This window comes from Ceratotherium simum, chromosome 5, assembly GCF_057802395.1.
Source record: "Ceratotherium simum simum isolate JZ-2026a chromosome 5, ASM5780239v1, whole genome shotgun sequence".
Classification (NCBI taxonomy): domain Eukaryota; kingdom Metazoa; phylum Chordata; class Mammalia; order Perissodactyla; family Rhinocerotidae; genus Ceratotherium; species Ceratotherium simum.
In genome coordinates this window covers 93,576,387-93,603,381 of record NC_141904.1, presented here as the reverse complement: position 1 = coordinate 93,603,381, position 26,995 = coordinate 93,576,387, and the positions used below count along the sequence as shown (strand labels likewise).

The following is a 26,995-nucleotide window of genomic DNA, read 5'->3' as shown; positions in this document are numbered from 1 at the left end:
GAGGTGAATGACATAGGCATTGTGACGTAGTGTTAAGCTACTATTGAACTTCTGATGATACGTCAGAAGGATGATCATCAAGCCATGATGATGTTGATGGTTGGATGTCAGGAGCACAAGATGTAGGTGGTTGATCCATGATAGTTGAAGTTTTTTTTGTCGAAACCTTTTGGAAGAACGTTGTAATCAGAAGTTGTTGTCTCTTTCTCTTTAACTCATCAAAGAGTTGCTGCAGAGGTTGTAATCCTTCAGTGATCATACAGGTGACTTTAATGCTGCGTCCTATCTGAGGATCGTATTCCATAATTTTGTCTTTTAATGTCTGCGCAATTTGAAACACTTCAGCAAATTTCGGTAATGTCCACATTGCTGGTTCTGCTTCAGTTTCTTCTTCATCTTTCTTTTCCTCTGGTAGATGACTCAACAATTTCTTCCAATTTCTCATTTGTTAACACTTCTTGATGGCCTTCAATATGTTCTTCCACTTCTTCAAGCATGTCTGGGCATGTCTCCAAGCATGTATCCTTTGCACTTTTATGAATGTAAGTTCTATTGGGCATCTTCTTCCAGAAGAGCTGGGTTTCATTGCAATTGAAGACTTGCTTTGCATGGTATCTTTCCCCCTTAATCAATTTCTTCAACTCTGCCGGAAATATGGCAGCAGCTTCTTCATCCCCAGACACAGCCTCTCCAGTAATTTCTATATTTTTCAGTCCAAACCTACTCCTGAATCTGTTTAACCATCCCTTACTTGCAGTAAATGGCTTAGTGTCACTATTTTAGGGGATTCCTTGCTAAAGTCTTCCTATAGGCTCATTGCTTTCTGGCACAACATGTTGCCATCAATCGGAACACATTTTCTGTTCATATCTTCCACCCACAAATGTAATGCCTTCTCCATCTTAACTAAGCATTTATCACGCACTGTGGCTGTAACTTTTGCAGTCTGAGGGGCAACAGCAAAACTAGCACGAATTTCTTTTTCCTTCTTCACAATTTCACGGATAGAAGATTCGTTCTTACCATAGATTTTAGCAACCTCAGCATACGATTTTTTTTCTTTCCTAATTAAGTCCAGAACTTTCACCCTCTCACTTAAAGGAAGCACTTTACAGCTTCTCTTTGGCATATCCGAATTGCCAGCATCACTACTCTTGCGTTTGGGGGCCATTCTTAAGTAAAGAGAAGGTTCCTTGAACACAAGCACTGCCATACCGCCATAGTCGATCTGATAACACAGAGGGCTACTAAGTGACTAAGGGGCGGATAGCCTATACAGCGTGGACAAAGGAATGTCTCACGGCTGAGGTGGGATGGAACTGGACAGAGTGCGAGTTCACCACGCAATTCAGAACGGTGGGCAATTTAAAACTTATGAATTGTTTACTTCAGGTATTTTCCATGTAATATTTTCAGACGGCAGTTGACCGTGAGTAACTGAAACCGCAGAGGGAAACCATGATAAGGGAAAACTACCGTAGTCCCTGCAAGAATTAGATAAATGTAGAAGCGTGCCGTCAGGCGTCCGATGGCCGCCCGTTTCCTTGGAGACGGGGTCCTTCCTCCCTGGGCGCCGCCATCTTGTGGCGCCAGCCTGGGCCCAATGAGCGGCCGCGCCGTGGCCGGAGGCGGGGCGGCGGCGGCGCTCAGGCGCGGTGTGCGACTTAGCTCGGTCCGGTCATGGAGGCGCCTGCCGTCCGTCTGCTCCTGCTCCTGCTCCTGTTGCTCGGGGCCTGGGCCCCGGCGCCAGGCGGCGCCGCCCCGGAGGCACCGCCGTTGGTCAACGAGGACGTGAAGCGCACGGTGGATCTCAGCAGCCACTTGGCCAAGGTGACGGCCGAAGTGGTCCTGGCGCACCCGGGCGGCGGCTCCGCGTCCCGCGCCGCCTCCTTCCTGCTGGCCCTGGAGCCCGAGCTCGAGGCCCGGGTGGCGCACCTCAGCGTGCAGGTGAGCGCGGGCGGGCCTCTGCCGCCGGGAGCGCCTGTGCCGACCCCGCGCCGCGCCCTCTCAGCCCCCGAGGAAGTGTGGAGCCCGGGGCGGCGGGGGTCCGGGGGAGGTGGGGGCGCGGTGGGGCGGGCGGAGGAGGCCGGGGGCGGCGGCTCTCCGCGGCCACGTCAGCATAAGCCCGCTGGCGCGCGGGCCGCCGCCCACGTGGGCAGCTGCTCGCAGCCGAGGCCCAGCGCGCATCTGGGCGAGCCTTCCTGGGCTGCTGTGCCGGCCCCGCGCCGGTGACCTTGGGCCGAGCGCACCTGCTCGCCCCCGTAAGACGAGGATAATAGCCTCAGCGAAGGGCTTAGCGGGGTGTCAGCGTGCCTCACACTTTCCCTTCGTTTCCCACGACGTAACGCAGTCGCCCGAATGGAGGACGAATAAATGAGTTAAAATGAATTTCATTCCTTTAGTTCAGTATGCGGTCCTTTGTAGGTGCTTCTTTCTAGACATCATCCAGTACAATCACAAATGTAGCAGGTTCGGTGTTTTCAAGTTTGTAATCATTTGAAACCCTTGTTAATATAACACACCTGTTCAGGTTACTAATGAACGCTTTTTAAAATTTTATTCCTCTTCTTAAAATTAGTTTTAAAAATCATACAAATAATACAACCCCTTTACAGATACAGAAAGTTGAAGTCCAGTTTTTTCCTTCGCCCTACTAGTTCTTCTTAGCTTCAGCAGTATATGGCTTGTACGTTTGTTTATCCAGGCGTTACAGCTCTGAAGGAGGGAAAATGTTGGCTTTGGGAATAGAGGGAGTATACATATATAGAGTTTTGCTTTTTATTACTGTATTCATTAAACAACATCCATTAAGTGATTACCCAGTTATTTGTTAAGAGGAGAACAGTCATTACAGTGTCATATTTCTTTTAAGCGCATCTTATTTTCTGACCGAATCTGGAGCTGTAAAGCTGGGTTTATGGAGATTATACTTCTGAAATGACTCCTGTTCTCTTTCATGTCTTGTGCATGACGGAATGCTCAGTTTTGCTCAAAGGTTTGTGGAAAGATGGATTAAAACGTCATTTAAATTTGTGCTGTCACCTTTGAATGTTAAATCCCATTCTTTTGTAAAAGCTAGTCCTGATTTAATGAGGTTGCCACAGTATAACAAGACCACAACAGAAGCTAACTCTGCTGCCATCAAGCTGGAGAATGCTTACAAGCTGCGTTACTGTACTGTTTTTTTAATTGAAAATCTACTTGGTGTCATGTATTGGAGGTATTTTAAGGTACATTCTCATTTAACCCTGGGAACAACCCTTTGAGGTGTAGCCTTCTAACAGTTAACTTGGAAACTTTGGTGAGGTTCCTAGAAAGTTTTTCAGCGGATTACTTGCAATCCTATTTGTAGAATTTTAGGAATTGATAGAAAGGATGGACCATGGTGATTATTGACGAGGAGCCAGTTGTTCCTCGTCTTCTTACTACCAAGGACCCATCTTATTATTTCTCGTCTCATATGGATCCTATATTTGAAATATTTTGTCTTTCTAATCTTTTATTAAGTAATAATGAATATTTCTTATTAAGACAAATCGACATGTAACTGAACAGTGATAAGCACGAGTATACTAGAATGTTCCCATTATGGTAATATTCCAGTCAAGTAATGACAGTTTTTATTTTTGTTAGCCTCAATAACTTTACTGAGGATGGTTTCATGATTACTTTTAGGCTTTTTGAAATATTAAAAATGGCTTCTTCATCATAGCTTTGTGTACCCTACGGGGAATCAGTACTTCAGTTCTAAAAGGTAGTCTTAATTGTTTTTCCTTTTAGTGGAGATTGGGTTGGCAAAGAGATCAGTGGTGTGCGTATAAGTTTTTTCCTTACAGTCTGCTCCACAGTCTCATCATGTGAGTGCCTACTCTTTCTCAGAAAGGCCCTGCAGCTTGTTGGAGTTAACATCCTTTTCCTGGTTACACATCCTGTTGCAGTGAAGGATAAGAATAAAGGAGCATGCCAAGCAGTGGCCACTGGCTCCTTCCCAAGGACTTTTGCCACTGTTATCTTCCTTTGTGCAAGTTAAAACAGTTTTGGTCACGCACGAGACGTTTGTACTACAACAGTAAATACTGCTCTTTATTCTGTATGCATATCTGTATTTGAGTGCAACTGAAGGAGAAAGCATCCAAAAATAAGCCTTTCAGGCCTTTATATTTGGAAGTGTAGTTTTTATTTGTATGTGTGTATTTGATCATTCAGAAGAATGTTATGTATTTATAGAGCTTATTATATAGCTTATTCAGTGCAAAAATAAGTCTTTGACAATGATCTTGTGTTTCAGATGAAAAAAAATTGTTACTGAAACCAGAATTCAGTCTTTAAAAGGTTCTGGTAGTTTGAATACTTTAATGTGGACATTCTGAGGCAGCTGGTTAATTGTTGACTCAAAATTTAGAGGTCAAAAGACATAAAAAACAATAACCTCTTTGTCTTTTTATAGGTGAAGGGAGAAGATGAGGAAGAGAACAATCTAGAAGTACGAGAAACCAAAATGAAGGGTAAAAGGTAAGCTAACAAACAGTCAGAATGTCTACATCTTGTCTCTTCTTATTATAGATTATCCTATCAGGGTTGAAATGGTAAGCTTGGAGAGTTGCTTAGGAAGTGCTTGGTATAGTAGAGCTGTTTCAATTAATGTAGTGTGTGATAGCAAGCAACAGGCTGTAATGTATTCTAGATCCATTTATGACGTCTTTTCTGATAACTGATGCTGAAATTGGATTCCCCTAACCGTGGAGTTTGTTTTACAACAAGAAAGTAGTTATTTTCCATACCAGATCAAGTCTCCCTAAATGTGTTTATGGATAGGGATCCCCAACCAGTAGATGGGGAACCAGTATGTGAGAACTTGAAGCTGTTTGCCTCAGCACGTATCTTCCTGTTTATGGTTGGCTATCATCCTGTTTCCAAGGGGCGGACAGCTCTCCCTCCACTTACCTCACCTCTTTTCAACACTTCAGGGCATTGAAAGTGATACTTTTTTGCAGGAGGTAGACTGAGCTCTGTGAAGGCTGGGGTTGGACTTGCCTTATTCTCTGCTTTAACCTCAGCACCTAGCATGGGACCTGGCACTTATTATTTATTTTAAGACACTTTATTTATTTTTTTTATAATTTTATTTATTTATTTATTTTTTCCCCAAAGCCCCAGTAGATAGTTGTGTGTCATAGTTGGACATCCTTCTAGTTGCTGTATGTGGGACGCGGCCTCAGCATGGCCGGAGAAGCAGCGCGTCGGTGCGTGCCCGGGGTCCGAACCCGGGCCACCAGCAGCGGAGCGCGCGCACTTAACCGCCAAGTCACGGGGCCGGCCCTAAGACACTTTATTAAGGATATTTTTCAAATACACTTAAAAAGCAGGATGAATTGCATAAAGAACCCAGCTTCAACAATTAATCAGTATTTTGCATGCTGTGTATTAGGCACTGAAATATTTGTTCAGTGAAGGATGTGGGAAGAAGAGATGTTTTTAGCTCAGTGATTTTTACTTTTGCCACACTCTCCTTTCTCCTGGTACATGTGGCAATGTCTGGAGACATTTTAGTTGTTAACAGCTGTGGAGGTCCTACTGACATCTAGTGAATAGAGGCCAGGGATGCTGCTAAAACATCCTACAATGTACAAGACAGGTACCACCTCCCAACAAAGAATTTCCACTCCCAAATAGTCAATAGTGCTAAGGTAAAAAAAAAAAACCTTGCTTTAGCTTGTGCTGTGGTCTGTCATAGGAAGAAATAAAAAATTTGGTTCTTGACCAGCAAACCATTATGGATTACAACTCAGTCCTCATATGATTCAGAAAATGTTAAATGGGGTCTCTCTGCTTGGCAGAGTTTTAAAAGCTTTTTCTCATTCATTTTGAATTTTTTAAAAATAATAAGAGTGTAATATTAAAACAACTCTATTGTTTTCTTTATGCATATGCTTGCACATACATAATTTTATGAATGAGTATAAATGGGATCATATTTAAATTTATTAATCCGTCTAGACAAAGCTTAACAGCAACATTAAGCAAGTCATTTATCCCACAACCCTAACATGACAGCTTATAAGTTTTTGTTCTAGACCATGTCCACTTGCAGGTATATTTTACATAGTTTCAATTACTGTGTGATTCTACTTTTTAATCTTTTTTTCCACATAAAACATTTTCTGTTTTCTGTGTGGTCTTCATAGTTGTCTTTGTTATGCTTAATCCTCCTGTAGTTGCTTTGATTTCATGTACAAAAACATTATCGTTTGAGGAGCTAAATTGTAATACATGATGATTATCTTAATTTTTCTATTGTAGCCTCAGAGTGCATGAAATGGGCATCTCACCAGCCCTGAGGATGTCAGATCTGAGAGTTAGCCTTAAATAAGTTGCTATTAAAATCACTCCCCCTTGGTAAATATTTAAGAGACTCCTCTCTCACTGAGGCTGTTTGAAGACCCTCTCTGAGTTTCCTGGCTCTGGCTCACCACCTGCAGCACATCTCTTGGAGAGGCGGGATGGCATAGTTGTTATGAGCGTGGTCTTTGCAGCTTTACTGCCTGGATTTGAATTCTTTCTCTGTTACTACTTGCTGGTCATCTGTCCTTGGGAAACTGCCCCTCAGTTTCCTCCTCAGTGAAGGAATAGTGTCTACCTTTAGGGCATCATGGTTAAGATACCCTAAATTAATACATACAATGTACTTAGAACAGAACCTGCTATATAGTACTCAGTAAGTTTTGACATAATCACAAAGAGGGCTAACAAATGAGAAGAAGCATTCCAGGCAGAGACATCTGTAAAGATACAGAGGTTTGACATTTCATGGAATGTTTAGTTAACTGGGCCTTCAGGGTGGCTGGAGTTCAGAGGAAGGTGGAGATGGTATAAGGAGGGCTGAGGTCAGTTTAAGGAGTGTTTTGTATACCATTCTTAGGAGTGTAGACTTTACCCTGTAGTCAGTTGGGAACATTTAAAACCTTTTTTTAACAACATACTATATTTATTTCTAGCTATGAGTGCACACATTACGCAAATTTGTCTTTATTACTGCTTCCTGCCACAGAAACCGATGCATACTGGATTCTCAATAAATGTTTGAGTATATGAATAATTGCTTTAGTTATTCTATACCCAACAAAACTAGGTCCTTCATGAAATCTTCTCCCAATAGGTTGAGCAGGGAAAGAGCTATAGAAAAAAAATTTGTTTCTTAGATACCAGTATAGTCACCTCTGTGTTGTCTGTCCAGCCTTTTATCAATCAGAAACCTTCATTAGCTGGTGCTTCTGCATTTCAATAAGAATTGATGTTCATAATGATAACCCTGGAGCACTGAATGGTTCTGAAGTGTCTCCTGAATCATCAAAGCAAGATTGAATTATATTGGGAACATTTAACATGAAAATTAAGATGAGAGTGACACCATCAGATTGTGTTGATGGGCTGGAGAGAGAGAGAGATTAGGAGATTAATTAGGAAGAGATGCAATACTGTAGGCAAGAGATAATGGTTTGAGTTGAGGAGGGGGCAATGGAAAGCCAGAAAGGGATGAATTTGAGAGACAGTCAAGGCAAGATAAACCAGATATTGGGGATGGTACAGTGTGAGGCATCAGAAAATACCTGAGCTTTCTAGTGTAGAGTTGGTTAGATGGTAGCAGTATTAATAGAGATAGGAAATTGGGGATCATGAATAATATTGGACATTGGATATGTTGAAATGCCTGTGGGTTGGTCAGTGGAGTTGTCTAGTGAACATCGGAGATTTTGAGTTTAGAGCTCAGGACAGAATGGGATGAGAAGCAGACTTGGAAGTTGAAGCCAAGAATTGGTTAAGACTGTCCTTGGAGAAGTTGTAGGGCTTATTATATTTTTGAGTAGGTACTTCGTAGTAGTGATACGAAGTATAAAGGTGGCTGATGAAGACATTTAAGTTTGGGGTTCTGTAAGGTCTCTATCAGGAAAGTGTTCATGCAAAAGTGTGCTGTGTTCTAACCTTTGAGGAAAAGTACCATGGAAACATGTTAAAATGCCTTCAGTTTTCCACTAATGGTTTCTGGGTCTAACAAAAATTGGTCTCCTGGCTTAAAAAAACTCAGATTCAGTTTTGAGTTAGTACTCCCTGAATTTTAGTAGTTTCCAGGCCATCTCTTTTTCTTTAAAATGCTAGTAGCTTTATTTTTTTTCTGGTTGTGAGAGTTATATAGGCTTATCATAAAGCAAATTGGAAAAAACAACAAAATGAAGCTTATCCTCCTACCCTGATTAACATCAACATTGTGTGGAACGTTCATTGAAATACTTTCTTTACATACATTTGATATGTATATATTTTTAAATGGAATCATGCTGTGTAATTTTAAACTGATTTCTGTTATTCACATTGTACATGGAAGTATTTTATTTATAGATAGATAGATGCAAGCATCTTTTTTAGTGGCTGCCAGTATTTCATTGTGTAGCTCTCTACTGGAGTGTTTTTAACTGTTATCCTATTCTTGGACATTTAAGTGGTTTTATACTCTTATGATTATAAACAACCTTGAGATAAGCATCCAGATACTTGTCTTAAAAGGCTTAAATTAATAAGTTAAAGGTGATCTCTGAAAGGTAACTACTTTCATCTTGGGTGCAAAATTTTGCTATGACTTTGATCTGCTAGCTCTGTTTTCAGTTTCTTTAATCTCTTTTAATTCTTTTGCCTCATTCTTCCTCCAGTGGGAGATTCTTCATGGTCAAGCTCCCAGTTGCCCTGGATCCTGGGGCCAAGATTTCAGTCATTGTGGAAACAGTCTATACCCATGTGCTTCAGCCGTATCCAACCCAGATCACCCAGTCAGAGAAACAGTTTGTGGTATTTGAGGGGAACCATTATTTCTACTCTCCCTATCCAACGAAGACACAGACAATGCGTGTGAAGCTTGCCTCCCGAAATGTAGAGAGCTATACCAAGTTGGGGAACCCCACACGCTCTGAGGACCTGCTGGATTATGGACCTTTCAGAGATGTCCCTGCCTTTAGTCAGGTAGGCTCATGTGGAATCCAGCCCATCCCTGTCTGCTTCAGAGAGTGTCTTCTAGAGTGACTACTAGTTGATAGGCTTGGATGGTGTTGGGTAGGTGGAAATCCAAGATCATTCCCCAGTTTTTTAACCTTCTGTGAAAAGAGTCCATGGAGGTCACCTTTCTCATTTTGGGAGTACAGATAGAGAGTATATTTGGAGAGTTGGAGAGGGAGTTAGGAGAGAAGGAAACAAGGCATCCTGGGCAGAGGCAATAAGAGGGATGAAGGCCTGGAGATGGGTAAATGTGTGGTGTGCTGTCTGGTGTGGCTGAGGTAGCTGCTGGGGGTGTAAAGCTGGCTACTTTGCTGAGCCTCGGGGCTGGGCCTTAAAGGTAGAGGGAGCAATTAATATTTAAAAAAGATTTTATGAGGGACAATTTCAAACATATACAAAATTATGGAGAATAGTATAATGAACTCCCATACACCCATCACTTAGATTCAGTGGTTATCAAGATACTAGCACACTTGCTTCAGCTATTCCTTTTTTTGTTGTTGTAATATTTTAAGAAAATCTTATGAATCATGTAATCATCCTACCATGTCTAAAAAATATGGATATTTAAGACATGTATGATTTCTTTGCATTTCTACATGTTCAGAACATATATCACTAAGGATGTACAGTCAAAATAGTTTGTTCTAATGTCACTTGAAATAATTGTTTTTTCTGTCTCTCAAATGTCAGTTTGACATATAGTTAGGGCTGTTCATTTTGGGTTGTTTTCAACTTTAAGGTTTTTTTTTGTTTTTTTTTTTGTGTGTGTGTGAGGAAGATTGGCCCTGGGCTAACATCCATGCCCATCTTCCTCTACTTTGTATGGGACACCGCTGCAGCATGGCTTGACAAGTGGTGTGTCAGTCCGCGCCCGGGATCTAAACCCGTGAACCCCAGGCCGCCGAAGTGGAGCGCATGAACTTAACTGCTACGCCACTGGGCCAGCCCCTAGAATTTTTTTTTTTTTTTTGATTGAATTTTTTCAATTAAAATGAACATTCCATAGTCAAAATTATGTAACAAGGTATATTCAGAGAATTCTTTCTTCTACTTCTCCCTTCCCTCTCTTCCCTTGGTGACCATTTACATTAGTTTTTGGTTTATCTTTCTAATGTTTCTTTCTATAAGTATATGCAGATTTGTAGTAAATGTATTCATATTCTCCCATTTCTCAAAAAGTATCACCCTGTGTATACTGTGGCACCATGGGTTTTAGGGGAGCAAGAGAGTCCTCTGTGTCTCCTGGTGTAGTTGCCGTGTGGTGCAGAGCGCCCCAGGGTCATGCGCCTCTGTAGAGCTAGTGGATTGGCTGCTCTCAGAGTTGTGTTTCCTCTAACTGCATGTCTGTTTCTTTTCCTTACTTAAAATTGAGTTCATGTTGGGATAGAGATTTGGTTATCTCCTACATAGGCTTTTAAAATTTGAATAATTTTGATTTTGGACCTTCCTCTTTCATTTTAAATTAATAAAATGCTCATGAGAGATTATTTGGCAAATACAGAGGAAAATTTGACAGCAGTTCACATCCACTTTTGACATTTTAGTACCTGAGTCATTTCTTTCTGAGCATAGGGGCTTTTTAATGTAGAGATCATATTATGTATAAAGTAACATTTTTACCACTTAGAATATTCTCTAAACATTTTACATTACCTTTGTCAACCATTTTTAATGACCGTTTAAGATCCCATGATTTGATGTCCTACAGCTTATTTGCCGAGTTTCCTATTGTTGGACAGTTAGCTTTTTTTCTATTTAACACTATAATGTTCATCTTTTTGCGTGTAACTTTTTATATATTCTCAGGATAGATTTTCTGAAGTAAAGGTTTTCAAATCAAAGCATATGAACATTTTAAAATCTTTTACTATGTATTGCCAAATGGCTTTTCAAAAGATTTAGCCCATTTATTATGGCCCAGCAATAGGAAACTGCCCATTTCACTACACCTTTGCCAGTATTGGCATTAAATGCTATCAAATACGATTATGAATGAAGTTAAACTTTAAGAAATCTAGTCATAAAGTGAGTGAATAAAATAGCAAGAGCTATAAGAATTAACAAAATATACTTTGTCTTGTCCTTTTCACAGACTTTTTGGGAAGAAGGGTATTTTTCTGGTTCTTTTGTCCTTTTAGATTCTATTTCTGTAGGGTTCTAGATGTGTATTCGTAGAAGGCACTTTAATTACTTAATGACCAGAAAGATTTTTTATTACTAACCTCAGTGGTAAAATTGGCAAAGAAGTGGAGACATTGCTGAAGGTGTCCCCTTTAGTTTTCTTGGAGCCCACAGGGAGGCAGTACTTAACTATGTAGAAGTGTGGAGCCAGAACTTCTAGACAGTTGAAGGCCTAGTATTGCCACTTAGATTTATGACCTTGAACACGTTAGTGAAAACTGCTAGGCCTCAGGTTCCTTTATTTGTAAAATGGAGGGATAAGTGGTATGTACTTCATCGTGTTGTTTTGAGGATTAAATGAGATAGTGAACTTATTTAGAGCTCATAAAAGAGTGCCTGACATACTTACGTATTAGCTCTATAAATGTTAGCTAAAAAAGTCTCTCTTCTGTGAACTTTTCCAGATAAGTCTTGGTTAGAAAAATCCAGTCATGCTATGTGTCACCCTCAGTTTTGAAGTTATTTGCTAGCTCATTGGTTAGAGATCATGTCTTCATTAGATCATATATATATTTGCCAGTCAGAGTTTTTCTTTATTTACAATTTAATATTTTATTTTAAAGCTATAAAATTATTTTAAAAAGCAACTTAAAAAGCTTATTGTAGAAATTTGGAAAATAGAAACTTCAGGGAAAAAGTAGAAATAATCTATAATTCTGCTATCGGTGTTGATTCTCATGTATTTCATTTCAGGTTTGTTTTTTTTTTCTTTTTCTCACATGGTTGCTGTAAGATAATAAGTAGACTACAGAAGTTTTTGTTTTTAAAACAAATGAGGGCCGGCCCCGTGGCTTAGCGGTTAAGTGTGCATGCTCTGCTGCTGGCGGCCCGGGTTCGGAACCCCGGGCGCGCCCCGACGCACCGCTTCTCCAGCCATGCTGAGGCCGCGTCCCACGTACAGCAACTAGAAGGATGTGCAGCTATGACATACAACTATCTACTGGGGCTTTGGGGGAATAAATAAATAAATAAATAAAATTAAAAAAACAAAAACAAATGATATTTATGTTGGAATTTAAGACAATTTTGTATATCCTATTTTTCCAATTAATAATACAATCATGCGTCACTTAACCATGGGGATATGTTCTGAAAGACGCTTTTTTTTTGTTAGCCGATTTCATTGTTGTGCGAACATCATAGAGTGTACTTACACAAACCTAGGTGGTATAGCCTACTGCGCACCTAAGCTAAATGGTACTAATCTTACGGGACCAACATTGTATGCGCAGTTTGGTGTTGACCAAAATGGCATTATGTGGTGCATGACTGTATATCATGAATATTTATTTCCATATGTCACTAAAAATTCTTAGTAAATATCATTTTAAAATGTTGCATACGTTAGATACATCATAATGTGACCATTCTGTTGCTGATGTATAGATTGTCTCAAGTCAATTTGATTTAAACTAGTGTTGAGTCTTCAGTCCCTAAGACTTTGAACTACTTGTTTCCTTCCTCTCCAGGATACTTTTAAAGTACATTATGAGAACAACAGCCCCTTCCTGACTATCACTAGCATGACACGAGTCATCGAGGTCTCTCACTGGGGTAATATTGCTGTGGAAGAAAACGTGGACTTGAAACACACGGGGGCTGTGCTGAAGGGGCCTTTTTCGCGCTATGATTACCAGAGACAGCCAGACAGTGGAATATCCTCCATCCGTTCTTTTAAGGTATGGACTGTTCAACTTGGACATTGGGAGAAACTATGACTTGATCATATCTGCCTTTTTGCTTTTGAAAGTAGCTAAATATGGACAGTTTGGGATTGGTTGGTGTTTGAGTGGTTGAGTAACAGGCTTAGAACCAACAGAAGGAATCTTGAAAAGCCCCCATTTATATAAGTAGGCCATGTTTTTTAAAGAAAATTTGACTAATGGAAAAAAGAAAAACATAAATACCATCCAGATGCTAGTATTGCTGACATTTTATATATTTTCTTTTTTTGTAACGCTATTTTTAAAAAACATTTGATATATTTCATATACGCTTTTATGTCTTTTTATCTTATAAATGAAATATCATAAGCATTTTCATGCATTTACATATTCCAGAAGGGTTTACTGTATGAACAAAGGTATTAACGTTTTCTCCCCGATTGTCAAAATATGCTTACAGATTTGGCAGATACGATAAAGAATATTAGGTGGGGTGGGCCAGCCCGGTGGCGTGGCAGTTAAGTGCACGCACTCCACTTCAGTGGCCCGGGGTTCACAGGTTCGGATCCCAGGCGCACACTGACCCACCGCTGGTTAAGCCATGCTGTGGCAGCGTCCCATATAAAGTGGAGGAAGATGGGCATGGATGTTAGCCCAGGGCCAATCTTCCTCAGCAAAAAAGAGGAGGATTGGCATCGGATGTTAGCTCAGGACTAGTCCTCCTCACAAAAAACAAAACAAGAATATTATGTGGGGAAACCCCTTCCTTAACTCTACCTACCGCCTAGTAATTTGATGTGGTTTCTTCCATCTTCAGTTTCCCTCCTGTAAAATAATTTACAAATTATTTTTACATTTGTATTGTCTTTGGGATTTGCAAATGTATTTATGATTCTCTTTATTGTTTACTGTTTGAAGATTTGGCTACTTACCAACCTTGATTGAGAAATAGGTGAGATATCTAGAAATTTTAAAGGCTTGAGGGGAAAGTTAGACATTTTTTAGGTTGTTTACAGTTTGGGGACTATTTTAATTGAGTAGTACTGTGATGAAGATCTTGGTGCAGAAAGTCTTTTTTTGTATTTAGGAGTATTCCCACTGAATAGGTTTCTGGAATCTTTAGAAGGGTTTGTCCACTCTCTTGCAGACCATCCTCCCTGCTGCTGCCCAGGATGTTTATTACCGGGATGAGATTGGCAATGTTTCCACCAGCCACCTCCTTATTTTGGATGACTCCGTAGAGATGGAAATTCGGCCTCGCTTCCCTCTTTTTGGAGGGTGGAAGACCCATTACATTGTTGGCTACAACCTCCCAAGCTACGAGTACCTCTATAATTTGGGTCAGTCTTCAATAGTAAGGGAATAGAAAAGAGAGAGACCATCTTTTTCTTTAATTTCCTGTAGTTGTTTTTTTGACAATTGCCAGTCCTTCTAGATAGTGAGAGAGTATTCTCTTGTCATTCTTAGGAAGGCTGGGATATCAGGAACAACTTTTCATGGGTGGGTGCAAATTACTATTGTAAAAGTAATACATGCATGTGGTGATCAATTCAAACGGTACAGTAAAACTCCTTCTTACCTCCAGTTCAGTTGAGATGGAACTGCTTAAATTCTTTTAATTTGAGGTATTTGAAAATTTAAAAAAATTCAGAGGAGTAATGAGCACTTTTACACAAGTACCCAGAGCTAATGATTATAAACATTTTGTCATATTTTCTTGATCTTTTTTTTAAAACCTTTTTAATACAAGATAAAGTACAGAAAACCAAACAAAACAAATATATAGCTCCGTAAATTTTTTTTTTTTTTTTTTGGAAAGATTGGCCCTGGGCTAACATCTGTTGCCAATCTTCCTCTTTTTTCCTTTTTTTTTCCCCAAGCCCCAGTACATAGTTGTATATCCTAGTTGTATGTCTTTCTAGTTCTTCTGTGTGGGATGTGGCCTTACATGGCTTGATGAGCGGTATGCAGGTCCGCGCCCAGGATCTGAACTGGCAAACCCCGGGCTGCCGAAGTGAAGCATGTGAACTTAACCACTATGCCACTGGGCTGGCCCTCGCTCGGTAAATTATTATAAGAGGAACATCTCGTAACCACCACTCAGGTCAAGAAATTGAAGTTTGCCGGTCATTCAAAAGGCCTTCCATCTACCTCTTCCTTCCCCGCAATAGTAATCACTAACCTGACTTTTGGTAACCACTTCTTGAATTTCTTCATGGTTTTATCACCCAAGTGTACACCTCTAGATACTCTAGTTTTGCCCTTTTCAAAAAATTCAGTTTTTCTTATCAGTCTCTATTAATCTGTGGTTTCCTTCTCTATCTGTTTTCCTTACAATTTATCTGTTGAAGAACTTGAGCCAACTTGTAGTGTAACTTACAGTCTGGATTTTGCTGACTGTTTACTCAAAGTGCAATCCAGCATATTCCTCTGTCTTGTGTATTTCTTGCAACTTGACGTCTGTCCCTGGAGGCTTGATCAGACTCAGGTTTGATCCCTTTAGCAAGATTCAAGTGTTCTTTCATTAAAAGGCATGCAGTAACTAGTGTCTGGTGTTTCCTTTTGTGGTGCTCAGTGCCTTGATTCTAGTACATGACTGGGGACTGCAAGTTGCTGATCTAATTCTAGCATTTCTTTTTCATTTATTAGGTGGAATTTATAAGGAGACACTCTCCCTTATCTACTCTTTGGTTTCCCACTATTGCATCTCATGTAGGAAAGGCAGGATAAATACTTGATTCTTTCCATTTTGTTTATTAGATAACCAATTAGGGTTTAAAAAAATTATTATATACTTATAGGTTTAAACATTTTATGGATTTCATTCCTTTGCAACGATTATCCTAATTGATGCTCAAATTCTCCCATCTTTAGCCTGTGGGTACCTCTTCAAGTTAAGTTCTTGAATCTTTTGGATATGACCCTAGCAGTCTCTTTTAGTTTTCTTGCTCCCTTATGAAAAGACATTCCTGGCTCAATTTGTGTATTTTCTATCTCAAAACTGTAATCAGTCATTTCTCCCTGAAGCCCTAGTTTCTTCCTGTGTAAAAAGGTGTTTTAAGACCATAATCTGAGAACTAAGAATGCTCATTGCTCTTAGGTTGGTCAATTTCTAGGCCTTTTCAGTTAACAGCTAGGTATGTATTATATACTATATGTAAAAAATTTATAAATTTTTACAGTTACTTAATAGTATGACCTATAGGCATTTTGCTTCTGTATTATATCTGTATCTAGTTCCATATTGAGAATCCTGGTTCTGAAGGACACAGGAGATGACAGAATTAGAATATTCTACAATTAGTCGTTTGTTTTGTCCCACACCTAATACACAACGGTCTCGGAATAAAAATGTTCATACTACCACTTCCAATACGATTACTGAAAAGAGTTAAAATTTTTGTTTTTTTTTTTTGCATGCCCTTTCCCCATTCTACCCCATTTTTTTGGTGTACTGTATATATATTGTCAGTACAAATAGCCATTACATAGTATACTTTCTCCCTTTTGACTTTAGTCTTAGTTCTACAGGTAACTATATATTTAATGCTCACCATCAGTCTTTACATTGATTGATATCTCTAGTCATTTTGATTATCTGAAGCTCCTTCTCTAGTAGATTGCGTAGGAAGGGCTTGTGGGAATGAGTTCTTATATGTTGATAACAGGTTGTGCCTTTTGTGCTTATAAGTCAGTTTTGTTGAATATAAAATTCTTGGCTTACACATCTTTCCTTGAATATCGTAACTATGTTACTTCATTTTGTTTTTTTTCATTTTTGGCATCAAGTGTTCCTGTCAAAGTCTGATGATAACCTGATTTTCCCCCTTGTAAGTCACTTGTTCTTTTTATCTACATGCTGAAAGGAATTCTTTCATTAAAGTCTAATACTTTTAGTAGAACATGTCTTGGCAGTGGTTGCTATTCTTGGGTATGCATTATACTCTTTCAACTGAGAGTTTCAAACCTTTTTGAAAGTTTTCTCCTTTGGGGACTCCTATTATTTCCATGTTGAGTCTTTGCCTGTTTTCAGTATTTGGCACTTTCTCTTGAATCGTTTCTTCATTTAAAACTTTTCTTTCCACCTTCTGTTTATCATAAGGCATTATCTGTTGTGTTTATTCACTCATTTTCCTTCTAGCTTAGCCCTCATTTGTAAAATGATTTTTTCTTTTATTTCTAAATTTTTTCCTGAGTTCCATCACTTTGCTGAATTTCTGTAGTTCTGGTTTATATCGCTCTTTCGTGACTTGTGTTGTTTTCATATCTTTAGCTTGTTTTGAAATAGTAGGAACAGTTTTGGTTGGTTTTGTGAGCATGTCTTTCTGGCATGCTTTTGTTTTCTATAGGGATGTTCTCTTTTTTATAACTTTTTGAAATATAACTTATTCTAAGAGTGAGGGGCAGCCTTATGCTTTTCTGTTGCTTATTTTCAGTGTGAACTTTTAGGAGGAGGCATTGTAACTGCCCAGTTCTCTGTTGTTTTAGTGTGGTATTAAAAAACATGGTGGCTTGCTTTCTGAGCTTTCCCTGGCTCTGGTCTCCTGTAGCTCTGTTGTCCCTGTTATGCTTGTTTTTGATTCTACTCCAGTAGTGCTTCCTCAGTGTGGGATGCTGTCCTGGAAGGGGAGCTCTGATGGGCTCTTCAAAGTTCTCAGCAGTTCTAGATTGCTTTAGACTCACAGATCTTCTGTGGGCCCATTTTACTCATGCTGTGCCAGGGGTAGGGCTCCTAAGTTTTAGCTGCTCTTCACTTGGCCTGCCACACTCTCTGGTGAACACTATTGTCTTCTGGGGGTCTTCTGTTTTCAGATCTGTCAGTTGTCCTGTTGCTTCCCTCTGCTTGCTTCTTCACAGATGCTAATTGCAGGTCTTGTGGTGTTGGTGTTTTATGCTCCTCCCACCTTGTTTTTGGGGTTTGTGGAAATGTCTTGTTACCTAGTTTTGTTGTAAGTATGGTCCATGGGTTTTTGGTTTTATTATCTAATTGCTGTGTCTTTATGTGGAAATTGGGGAAGACCGAAAAACAATGCTGCTACCACCACTTCTGTCTTCCAGTCTCATCGTCCGTTAACTTCAGCTAGCATCTCTTTACTCCTCTCTGCACGAGATGAGATCATTCATGCCCCTGTACTTCCTGCTAGCTCCTGTCCCATTTTCTCAGTTTTTCACATCGCTGCGTGTGTTTGGTTGATCCTTCAGGTGACCAGTATGCACTGAAGATGAGGTTTGTGGACCATGTGTTTGATGAGCAAGTGATAGATTCTCTGACGGTGAAGATCATCTTGCCTGAAGGGGCCAAGTGAGTGTGACTGTTCCTTTCCAGTGCTTCCCGGTTGTCTGATGGTGCCCTCTTGGTCCCTCAAGGAGAAGCTATGTTCTAGGGGCACAGAGTACGTCCTCAATACATAGCTTTGACTGAGAATCCTGTAGGGATCTTCTGGCTGCAGCCAGAGTGATGGCCTGAATCTGATGGGATGATCTGTAACAGGAAGGAATGCAAAGTCAGGGCAGCCAGGTAGCCCTTGTATTCTGTTAGTAGAAAGAGGAAGAATAATGGAGCAATGGCACTGTTTTATCCTGTACTCATCAGGCTAGGTTCAGAAAGGGAGGAGGGTCTCAGATGGCATATTAGGGTTCCGTGGTTACAAACAGTAGGAGCTGTCTTTGGCCAATTTAAGCAGAAAGGAACGAGTTTAGAAGGGCAAGGGATCTCTCATAAAATGGCAGCATAAGTTGAAGAAGTAGGCTTCTGAAAGGACAGAGCCAGAGCATCTTTAGGAGTCCAGTTGGCAGAAACTGATGGGACACTCACAGGGACACCTGCCTTTGGCACGAGTGACAAATGAACAGTGCAGTCTTGGTGTCACTCTGCTCTAGGTTCACTTTAAAGGGAAGCATCTACTTGGCCTCTCTTGGGTCACATGCCCACTCTGATCACTAGAAGGAGAGGCAACTTGATTATTCTTCCTATGGAGGACATTCCATGGTAGAGGGGTAGTTCCTCCAAGCAAAACTGGAGTGTGCTGTTTACCAGAAGAAGGGAGAATGGGTCTGGGCGGATAGAAACGGGACGTGTCCACTATACTCTAAAAAATCCTCAGTCACATGAGGAGACAGAACTTTTGGAGTAACTCCTGAGGGGCCTCTTCAAGTCCCTGAGAGGTTCTCGTTGGGTAGAATGCACAAGAGGAGAACTGTGTGGCTGTGTGACTCCAAGGCGTAGGTCAGTACTGGTGAACACTTGCGAGTGCAGGATGCAGGGAGATAGTCGTTGCTGCAGAAGAAGAGTGGTCTAATACTCAGGGCTTTCTGGCAGTGGATTAGTTGTCTCAGGAGGTTGGGTGTTTCCTGGTGCCAGAAAGGGAGCAGAGTGGAGTGTGAACCTCGTGCCTCTGAAAGGCCCCCCGAGCCTTGGAATTCTCCAACCCTAAATAAACCTAGTTGGCCACTGCAGTTTGTCTGAGGCTGTATTTCATTGCCATCTGCCTGCAGGAACATCCAGGTTGACAGTCCCTATGAAATCAGCCGGGCCCCAGATGAGCTGCACTACACCTACCTGGACACATTTGGCCGCCCTGTGATTGTTGCCTACAAGAAAAATCTGGTAGAACAGCACATTCAGGACATCGTGGTATGTGGCTCCACTACTCTGCCTTCTGTGCCTGCCTCCCCAGAGAATGGATGCTGGAGACCAAAGACTGTCCATCTTTCCCTTCTTGGGCTGGAGTGGTTTGAGCTCAGTTGCCTCTGAGGGTGGGGTGGGGTGGGGCAGTCTGGGTGATTGTAGGCCTGGTGAGGCCCCTTCTTTTGCCCCCAGGTTTCTGAGTCCATGCGGACCTGTCAAAGCCCGTCTTCCTGGTTTTCCCCCAGGTCCACTACACATTCAATAAGGTGCTCATGCTGCAGGAGCCCCTGCTGGTGGTGGCTGCTTTTTACATCTTGTTCTTCACCGTCATCATCTACGTCAGGCTGGACTTTTCCATCACAAAGGTACTCTCTTGGTTTTCTTCTTGCTCTTGTCATTTAGTTGTTCTGCATCCTCGGTAATGTGTTTCACTAGCTTTACGGTGAAGCTTTACTTCACCGTCCTCACAAGCCCAAGGCAGAACCCTGTTGCCCAGAAGACTCTGCTGCCTGTGGCCTCTGTTAATCCTTACCCTAAAGAGTCCTTGTTTTTGTTGCTGTGATCATGGAGCACGTGATGGAAGGGAGGCAGGTTGCTGCTGGTGAGCGAGTAGTGTGCAAACAGAGGGCAGCAAGCACAGTGTGTGCTTTTGGTGGTGAGACCTGGGGGCCGGAAAAGGCTTCCCTGAGGAGGTGACAGGTAGAAAACGTGGAGAAGGGCATTCAGCCAGAGGGAATGGTTTGTGGGACAGCAGGGAGGGCTTCAGTGGGCTCTATAGGTAGCATAGGGTACATATGAGCAAAGACATTGGTCCAGCTGGTTCCACAGAGCAGTGAGGCTGCCCCGGGGTTCGGTGGTGCAGCTGGGGCAGCTGCTAGCTAACCTTGTCCTACAGAAGGGCTGAGTGTAGGTTTTATTGTAAAATATCTCCATTTTTTAAGCTATAAAAGTTGCTTTTTAATTGATTTTTTTTTAATTTTGTTTTAAAGTAATTCCACATTTATGGAAACTTTGCAAGTATAAAGTAATTCTTCTATACTTTTCACCTCGAGTTAGCAGTTAACTTTTGGTCTCTCTCTATATATATGTAGTGTATATATATATATAATTATTTTTCCTGAACCATTTGAGAGTAAGTTGGAGACATTATGCCCCTTTGCCCTTGAATGTTTAAGTATGTGTGCCCCCTGAGAACAAGGGTATTCTCTCACATAGCCACAATATAATGATCAAATTCAGCAAATGTAACGTTGCTATTAACCAACATACAGTTCCTGTTCCAATTTTGCTGACTGTCCCAATGATAAACTTTTTTTTTTTAAAGATTTTATTTATTTTATTTTTTCCCCCCAAAGCCCCAGTAGATAGTTGTATGTCATAGCTGCACATCCTTCTAGTTGCTGTATGTGGGACTCGGCCTCAGGATGGACGGAGAAGTGGTGCCTCGATGCGCACCCGGGATCCGAACCCGGGCCACCAGCATCGCAGCGCGCACACTTAACCACCAAGCCACAGGGCCGGCCCGCCCAATGATAACTTATAGCAATTATTTTTCATACTCCAGAATCCAGTTGAGGATCATGCATTTGCATTTAGTTGTCGTATTTCCTTAGCTTCCTTTAGTCTGGGACAGTTCCTCAACCTTTCTTTGTCTTTAATGACCTTGACATACTTGAAGTGTAGAGACCAGTTTTGTAGAATGCACCTTAACTTAGATTTATCATATGTTTCTCCTTGATTAAATTCAGATTGTGTATTTTTGGCAAGAACACTATAAAGTGATGCTGTGTCTGCAGTGTGTCACATCAGGGGGCACCTGATGTCAGTCAGTCCCGGTATTGGTGATGTTAACTTTCCTGACGTGGCAAAGTTGGTGTCTCCCTGGTTTCTTGACTTTAAAGTTACTGTTTTTCTCTTTGCAATTAATAAATAATCTGTTTGAGGCTATATAAATATCCTCATATACATTCACCCGTTAGTTGTAACATTTATTGTTCTTTCTTGTCTGAATTTGTACAGTATGATGGTTAAAAAACTATGATTCCTTTTAATTATTGGTTGGCATTCTACTGTAAGAAGAAGCATTTCTTGTTGGTTGGTTGATTATTTGTTTGGATTCATGGGTTTGTATTTTATTCCATGGATAAATATTTTATTCCACCATATTCCACTGGTGCTATTTATTTTGGTGCATAAATTGTCCCAGATTTGACGGTGTCTTTTTCACGTCTCCATCATTTTTTTGAGCACTTTTTTTTTTTAAGTTCTGAGATACTTTTTCTTTTAAATTTTTAATCTTTTTATTTTTATTTTTATTTATTTTTTTGTGAGGAAGACTAGCTCTGAGCTAACATCCATTGACAATCCTCCTCTTTTTGCTGAAGAAGATTAGCTCTGAGCTAACATCTGTACCCATCTTGCTTGGTTTTTTTTTTTTTTTTTTAAAGATTTTATTTATTTATTTTTTCCCCCCAAAGCCCCAGTAGATAGTTGTATGTCATAGCTGCACATCCTTCTAGTTGCTGTATGTGGGACTCGGCCTCAGGATGGACGGAGAAGTGGTACCTCGGTGCACGCCCGGGATCCGAACCTGGGCCACCAGCATCAGAGCGCGCGCACTTAACCACCAAGCCACGGGGCCGGCCTCTTGCTTGGTTTTGTACGTGGGATGCCGCCACAGCATGGCTTGATGAGCAGTGCGTAAGTCCATGCCCAGGATCTGAACCTGTGAACCCTGGGCCACCAAAGTGAAGTGTGTGAACTTAACCACTACACCACTGGGCTGGCCCCTTGAGCACTTCTTTTCAGGTACAACAACACATTTCAGGCACATCTTGTACCTTCTCCAAGGAGTCCTGGTTCCTTTTAGTACAGAATGGTACCTGGAGACCCTTATCTGTGACCGAGGTATAATTGTTACTTTTGGAGTATCACTGCTTCTAGGCCCTTTGAGCAGACAGAGCTAGGCGAGAAATATATGTGGTATTTAAAATATGAATTAATACTGATGTGTTTAATTCCAGTCTGCCACCACAGGGCTCTTGCCTGTTTTCCCTCATTCTATCGTTTTTCCTTCTCTCCTACATCCCAACAACATCAATATATTTATTTATTTGCTGAGTTCTGTAAACACAAAAAATAGTTTCAGAATCGTTATACTCATACCACTACAAACACCAAACCTACCAAGTAGAGTCCAAGATTCGTTTGCATTTGTTTTTGTCTTTAGACTGAGAATATATTGTCAAAACCTGTGTTCTGAAGGTAGTTGGCTTAGTTCTTACTTTTTTCCTATGTTATTCGTTTGGAATATAGTTAGATTCATTTATTCCTGTTTGAATTTTATTCTAGTTTCCCCCTCCATCATTGTTACTATCTAATTTTGGTTATGAATTTGTAAATCATTAACGAGGCTCTAAATTCAGAACTCGAAAACAGTGCCATTTCCTCCATCCTTTCTCACCCTGCCTTGCAGGTAACCAATCTCATCAGTCCCTGGATGGCTTTCTGATTTATTTTGCAAAAATAAGCAGATACTTTAATTCTTATTTCCTCTTCTTTCTTACACAAAAGGTAGCAATCGTATATATTTCTTGTCCTTTTTTTTTTCACTTAGTAAATATATCCTGAAAATCACTTGTATCAGTACATAGAGATGTTCCTTGTTTGTTTGTTTTTATAGCTGCAGTTTACTCCACTGTATGGATGGGTCATAGTTTATTCAGCCAGTTTTCCTGTGTAGTCATCTCTGTATTTTAAAGCTTGGATAATTTATTGAGAAAAATACTAATTGTGGGCCAAATGAACTGTCTCAGACCAGAGTCAGCCTTTGAGCTGCCAAGTTATGACTTTGGAAGTAGGCACATGGTGAGAAATGTTTCTGGAAAGCATGTGGGGCCTCATCTGATGTGCCGTGAATGGCAGGATAAGGAGTTTGGGCTTTATCCTTTAGGCCCTGGGAAACTCTTAAAGGTTATAAGGAGGAAAGAGACATAATAAACGTTCTGGAAGCATTCCCTGAGTTGAGATTTCTCTTTCCTTAGCACCTCACCTATCCCTTTCATGGTGCGCTCTGGTGTTAGTATCCTTTTTCATATCCATCTGTCTGCCCCGCCGAACTTTGAAGTTAATGTCTGCTGTATCTTCATGTCCCTAAGTCCTGCCCTTTGCTGAACCTGGTCCAGATTCCGTGTCAGCAAGGGTCTGATTCTCTGACTTTCCAAGACGACAGCTTTTCTTGTTTGCACAGCTGATGGTGGGTGCTCTTTGGGAGGTGAAGGTCACAGAGGGCTCAAGCCTAGATGTTGTCACTGATGGTGTCTCTCCCCAGGATCCGGCCGCGGAAGCCAGGATGAAGGTGGCCTGCATCACAGAGCAGGTCTTGACCCTGGTCAACAAAAGAATAGGTCTCTATCGTCACTTTGATGAGACCATCAATAGGTACAAGCAGTCCCGGGACGTGTCTACCCTCAACAGCAGCAAGAAGAGCCTGGAGACCGAACACAAGGCCTTGACAAGTGAGATTGCATTGCTGCAGTCCAGGCTGAAGACAGAGGGCTCTGACCTGTGTGACAAAGTAAGTGTCTGCTGTCACTGAGTACTTGGCCTGCTGCCCTCCTTGCCTCCCTTCTGGGGACTGTAGCTGACTATCACGCATCTGCTCTGCCTGGGTCAGACACCAGGCAGCCCTTGCTCACTGCTGCCGTGTGGGCTGAGGCCGCACCCAGTTGTAGACTTGTCGCATGGTGCCAACCCTTGTGGTGGAACAAGAAATTTTGGGGTCTTAGTTGCAAGCTGTGTTTGGAGAAAGCTCTGCCAGCCTCTAGAGCACTGTCTGTCCACATGGCTGGTGTGGAAAGCAGCTGCTTCCTTTCCCAGAGGCCAAACTGGACAAGGCTCCAGACTGCTCATGCTGTGGTAGGAAGAACCTAGACTTAGAATCATGGGTTTGAATCCAGGCTCTGATTGAGACTTTGTAAACCTGGGCAAGTTACCTAACTTCTGTGCCTCAGTTTCCTCATCGGTAGTTGGGGTTGCTATTAGTACTTACCTCACAGTGGTTGTGAGTGTGAAATGAGTTAGTGCATATAAAGTGCTGAGAACCGTGCCTGGGACATGCCGTGTAAAGGAGTTTTTGTTACCTGTCAATGAGGATGAGAACCCCCCTAGAGGTGCCTCTCAGAATCCCTGACCACCCGGTCCATGTGGCACTCCCCAGCACTCCCTCTCCTTTACCCTGTGCTGTTTTCTTCATAGCACCTACCACTTCCTGAAACTTGATTCATGTGCTTAAGTATTTATGATAATCTGTCAGCTTCATGAGCGCAGGATGCCTAATCTGTCTTGACTGCTGTTTTCCCAAACCTAGAGTCGAGCCTAGCACTATGGCTCACTAAATATTTGTTGAATGTTGAATGGATGTGACTGCAAAAGTCCTCAGCCTGACACCCAGTTGGTGATAACAGGGAAGTTGTTCAGTCCTGCTGCCAAACCCCTGCCATTGGTCTTTTGCCTAACTGAATCCCTGGACCAAATTTGGCAAGCTGAAGGGAAGAGAATGAACATCCATCGAGTACCTGCTGTGTGCCTGGTGCCCCGCTGGGTGATTTCATGTATTTTCACAGCTGAGTCCCAGGGATGGTGAAAGGACTTGCTCACAAGGGTCAGAGCTTGAAGGAACAGGGTTTGTATGAGGTGGAGTGGGCATGTGAAGCGAGGCCTGTGCCCGCCCCACAGCCAGCCCCTCTGCCCTTGTAGCTCCGGGATCTGTAGGCATGGGAGGGGGTGGGCCCTGCTGAATGAGGGTGGGAGGATCACTCAAACCATGCCCTGCTCTTGTTTCGGCCAGGTGAGCGAAATGCAGAAACTGGACGCACAGGTCAAGGAGCTGGCACTGAAGTCAGCAGTGGAAGCTGAGCGGCTAGTGGCCGGCAAGCTCAAGAAGGACACGTACCTCGAGAATGAGAAGCTCATCTCTGGAAAGCGACAGGAGCTGGTCACCAAGATCGACCACATCCTGGATGCCCTGTAGCCCTTGCCTGTCGTCCGCAGTGGGCCCAGGGTGCTGCGCTTGCAGATGGCGGGGGGGCGGGGAAGGGGGCTGATGTTGAACATGGAGGCCAGCAAATGCTGGCATCTGTATTTTGCAAAAGGCCTTCAAGGAAAAGAAACCAGGCCTGGCTTCAGGCAACACAAGAAGCTTTGTTTTTGTCCCTAAAGCATTTCTTTTTTAAAGAAATCTTAAATCCCATTAAAAACAAAACATCTTCTTTGTTTTAAACAAAGAAATTTTCCATAGTTGAAGGTTTTGTTTTGTTCTGAAGCCTAGGATGTTCTTTCAGCCTATAAGCCCCTTGTTTTATGCCTTTCTGATTCCTGATGTTTGGGTATTTTGCGAGTGTGTGTGTGTGTGTGTTTTAAAGTGTGTGTGACCAAATGAAAATAAAACAGGGACCGTGAACATTTGTTTTCTTCTGTTGAAAATCTCTCATAACTTATTTCTTAAAACTTTGAGGATAGTATATCCAGTGCTTTTTATCCATTAAATAATGGATTTGCTCCTCAGGGCAAGTTTGCATGGCGAGTACTGGTTACATTTTACGTATTAGAACACCGAGGCCACAAAAGTAAAGTGGCCTACGTAAGGTCGCAGAACAGAGTGGTGGAGTGAAGGCTCTATTCTTGTATTTTTTGATTACCTATGTCACATGTTCTACCAGGCACTAAGGAAATGATGAGTGAAGCAGAGGTGGCACTTAGGGAGGACAGATAGTTAAATGATCGAACACAAATTCATAATCACAAACTGTGACAAAACCCTGTGAGGAAAAGGGACAGGGTCCTCTGATGATAAATGCTGGAGAGTACTGGACATACTTTGGATGGGCTTGGGAGTTGGGGGAAGTTTCCCTAAGGAAGTGACTTTTGAGTTCAGCTGTGTAGGAGTTACATGGATGGCAGGGGTGGTGGGGTGGAGAGTGTTCCCGGCAGAGAGCATAGCATGTGCAGAGGCCCTGGGACAGGCCGGGGCTTGAGGAGCTGAAAGGAGTCCAGAGGGTAAGGTGGAGAGAGTATGACAGGGCTGCAGAGGTGGAAGAGTTCAGACAAGAGAGAGCTTTGTAGGTCTGTCAAGGCTTTTGGCTTTTCCTAAAATCAAGGGAAGACGAACCACTGTGTGCAAGACATGTTTAGATTTGTATTTTGCCTGAGAACGAACTGAAGCCCGTAAGTGGCTGTGGCAGAAAACCTGAGAGCCTGTTGTGGTAACCCAGGCAAAAGGTGAAGGCTTGGGTAAGGGTGGTGATGTACCGACGTGGATGGAGTTGAGAGAATTAGGTGGGGAATTGACTGCTAAATGAGTGCCATGCTTTCTCCTCTCTGCCTGGGGCATATGGCTTGTCTTCACGTAGTTAATTTCTGCTCATCCTTCAGGTAACAGCCTAAGGTTACTGTCTCAGGGGAGCCTTCCATGACCTGG

General features: G+C 41.8%; 1 protein-coding gene across 2 annotated transcripts; it reads left to right on the top strand.

Moving 5' to 3' along the window:
- The first annotated feature begins 1,660 nt into the window (after positions 1 to 1,660).
- Positions 1,661 to 25,978, top strand: RPN1 (ribophorin I). 2 transcript variants are annotated; one of them, XM_004442444.2, is made up of 10 exons: positions 1,663 to 1,947; positions 4,448 to 4,512; positions 8,703 to 9,009; positions 12,696 to 12,905; positions 14,038 to 14,230; positions 18,093 to 18,192; positions 19,386 to 19,524; positions 19,764 to 19,883; positions 23,849 to 24,094; positions 25,367 to 25,978. In XM_004442444.2, the coding sequence occupies exons 1-10, from the start codon at positions 1,681 to 1,683 to the stop codon at positions 25,547 to 25,549; spliced, it is 1,830 nt and encodes a 609-aa protein (XP_004442501.1). In that variant the 5' UTR covers positions 1,663 to 1,680; the 3' UTR covers positions 25,550 to 25,978. The 2 variants fall into 2 exon arrangements, with proteins under 2 accessions (XP_087287776.1, XP_004442501.1); XM_087431650.1 differs by lacking the exons at positions 23,849 to 24,094; positions 25,367 to 25,978 and adding an exon at positions 20,916 to 21,485 and having other exon boundaries at positions 1,661 to 1,947.
- The last annotated feature ends 1,017 nt before the right edge of the window (positions 25,979 to 26,995 follow it).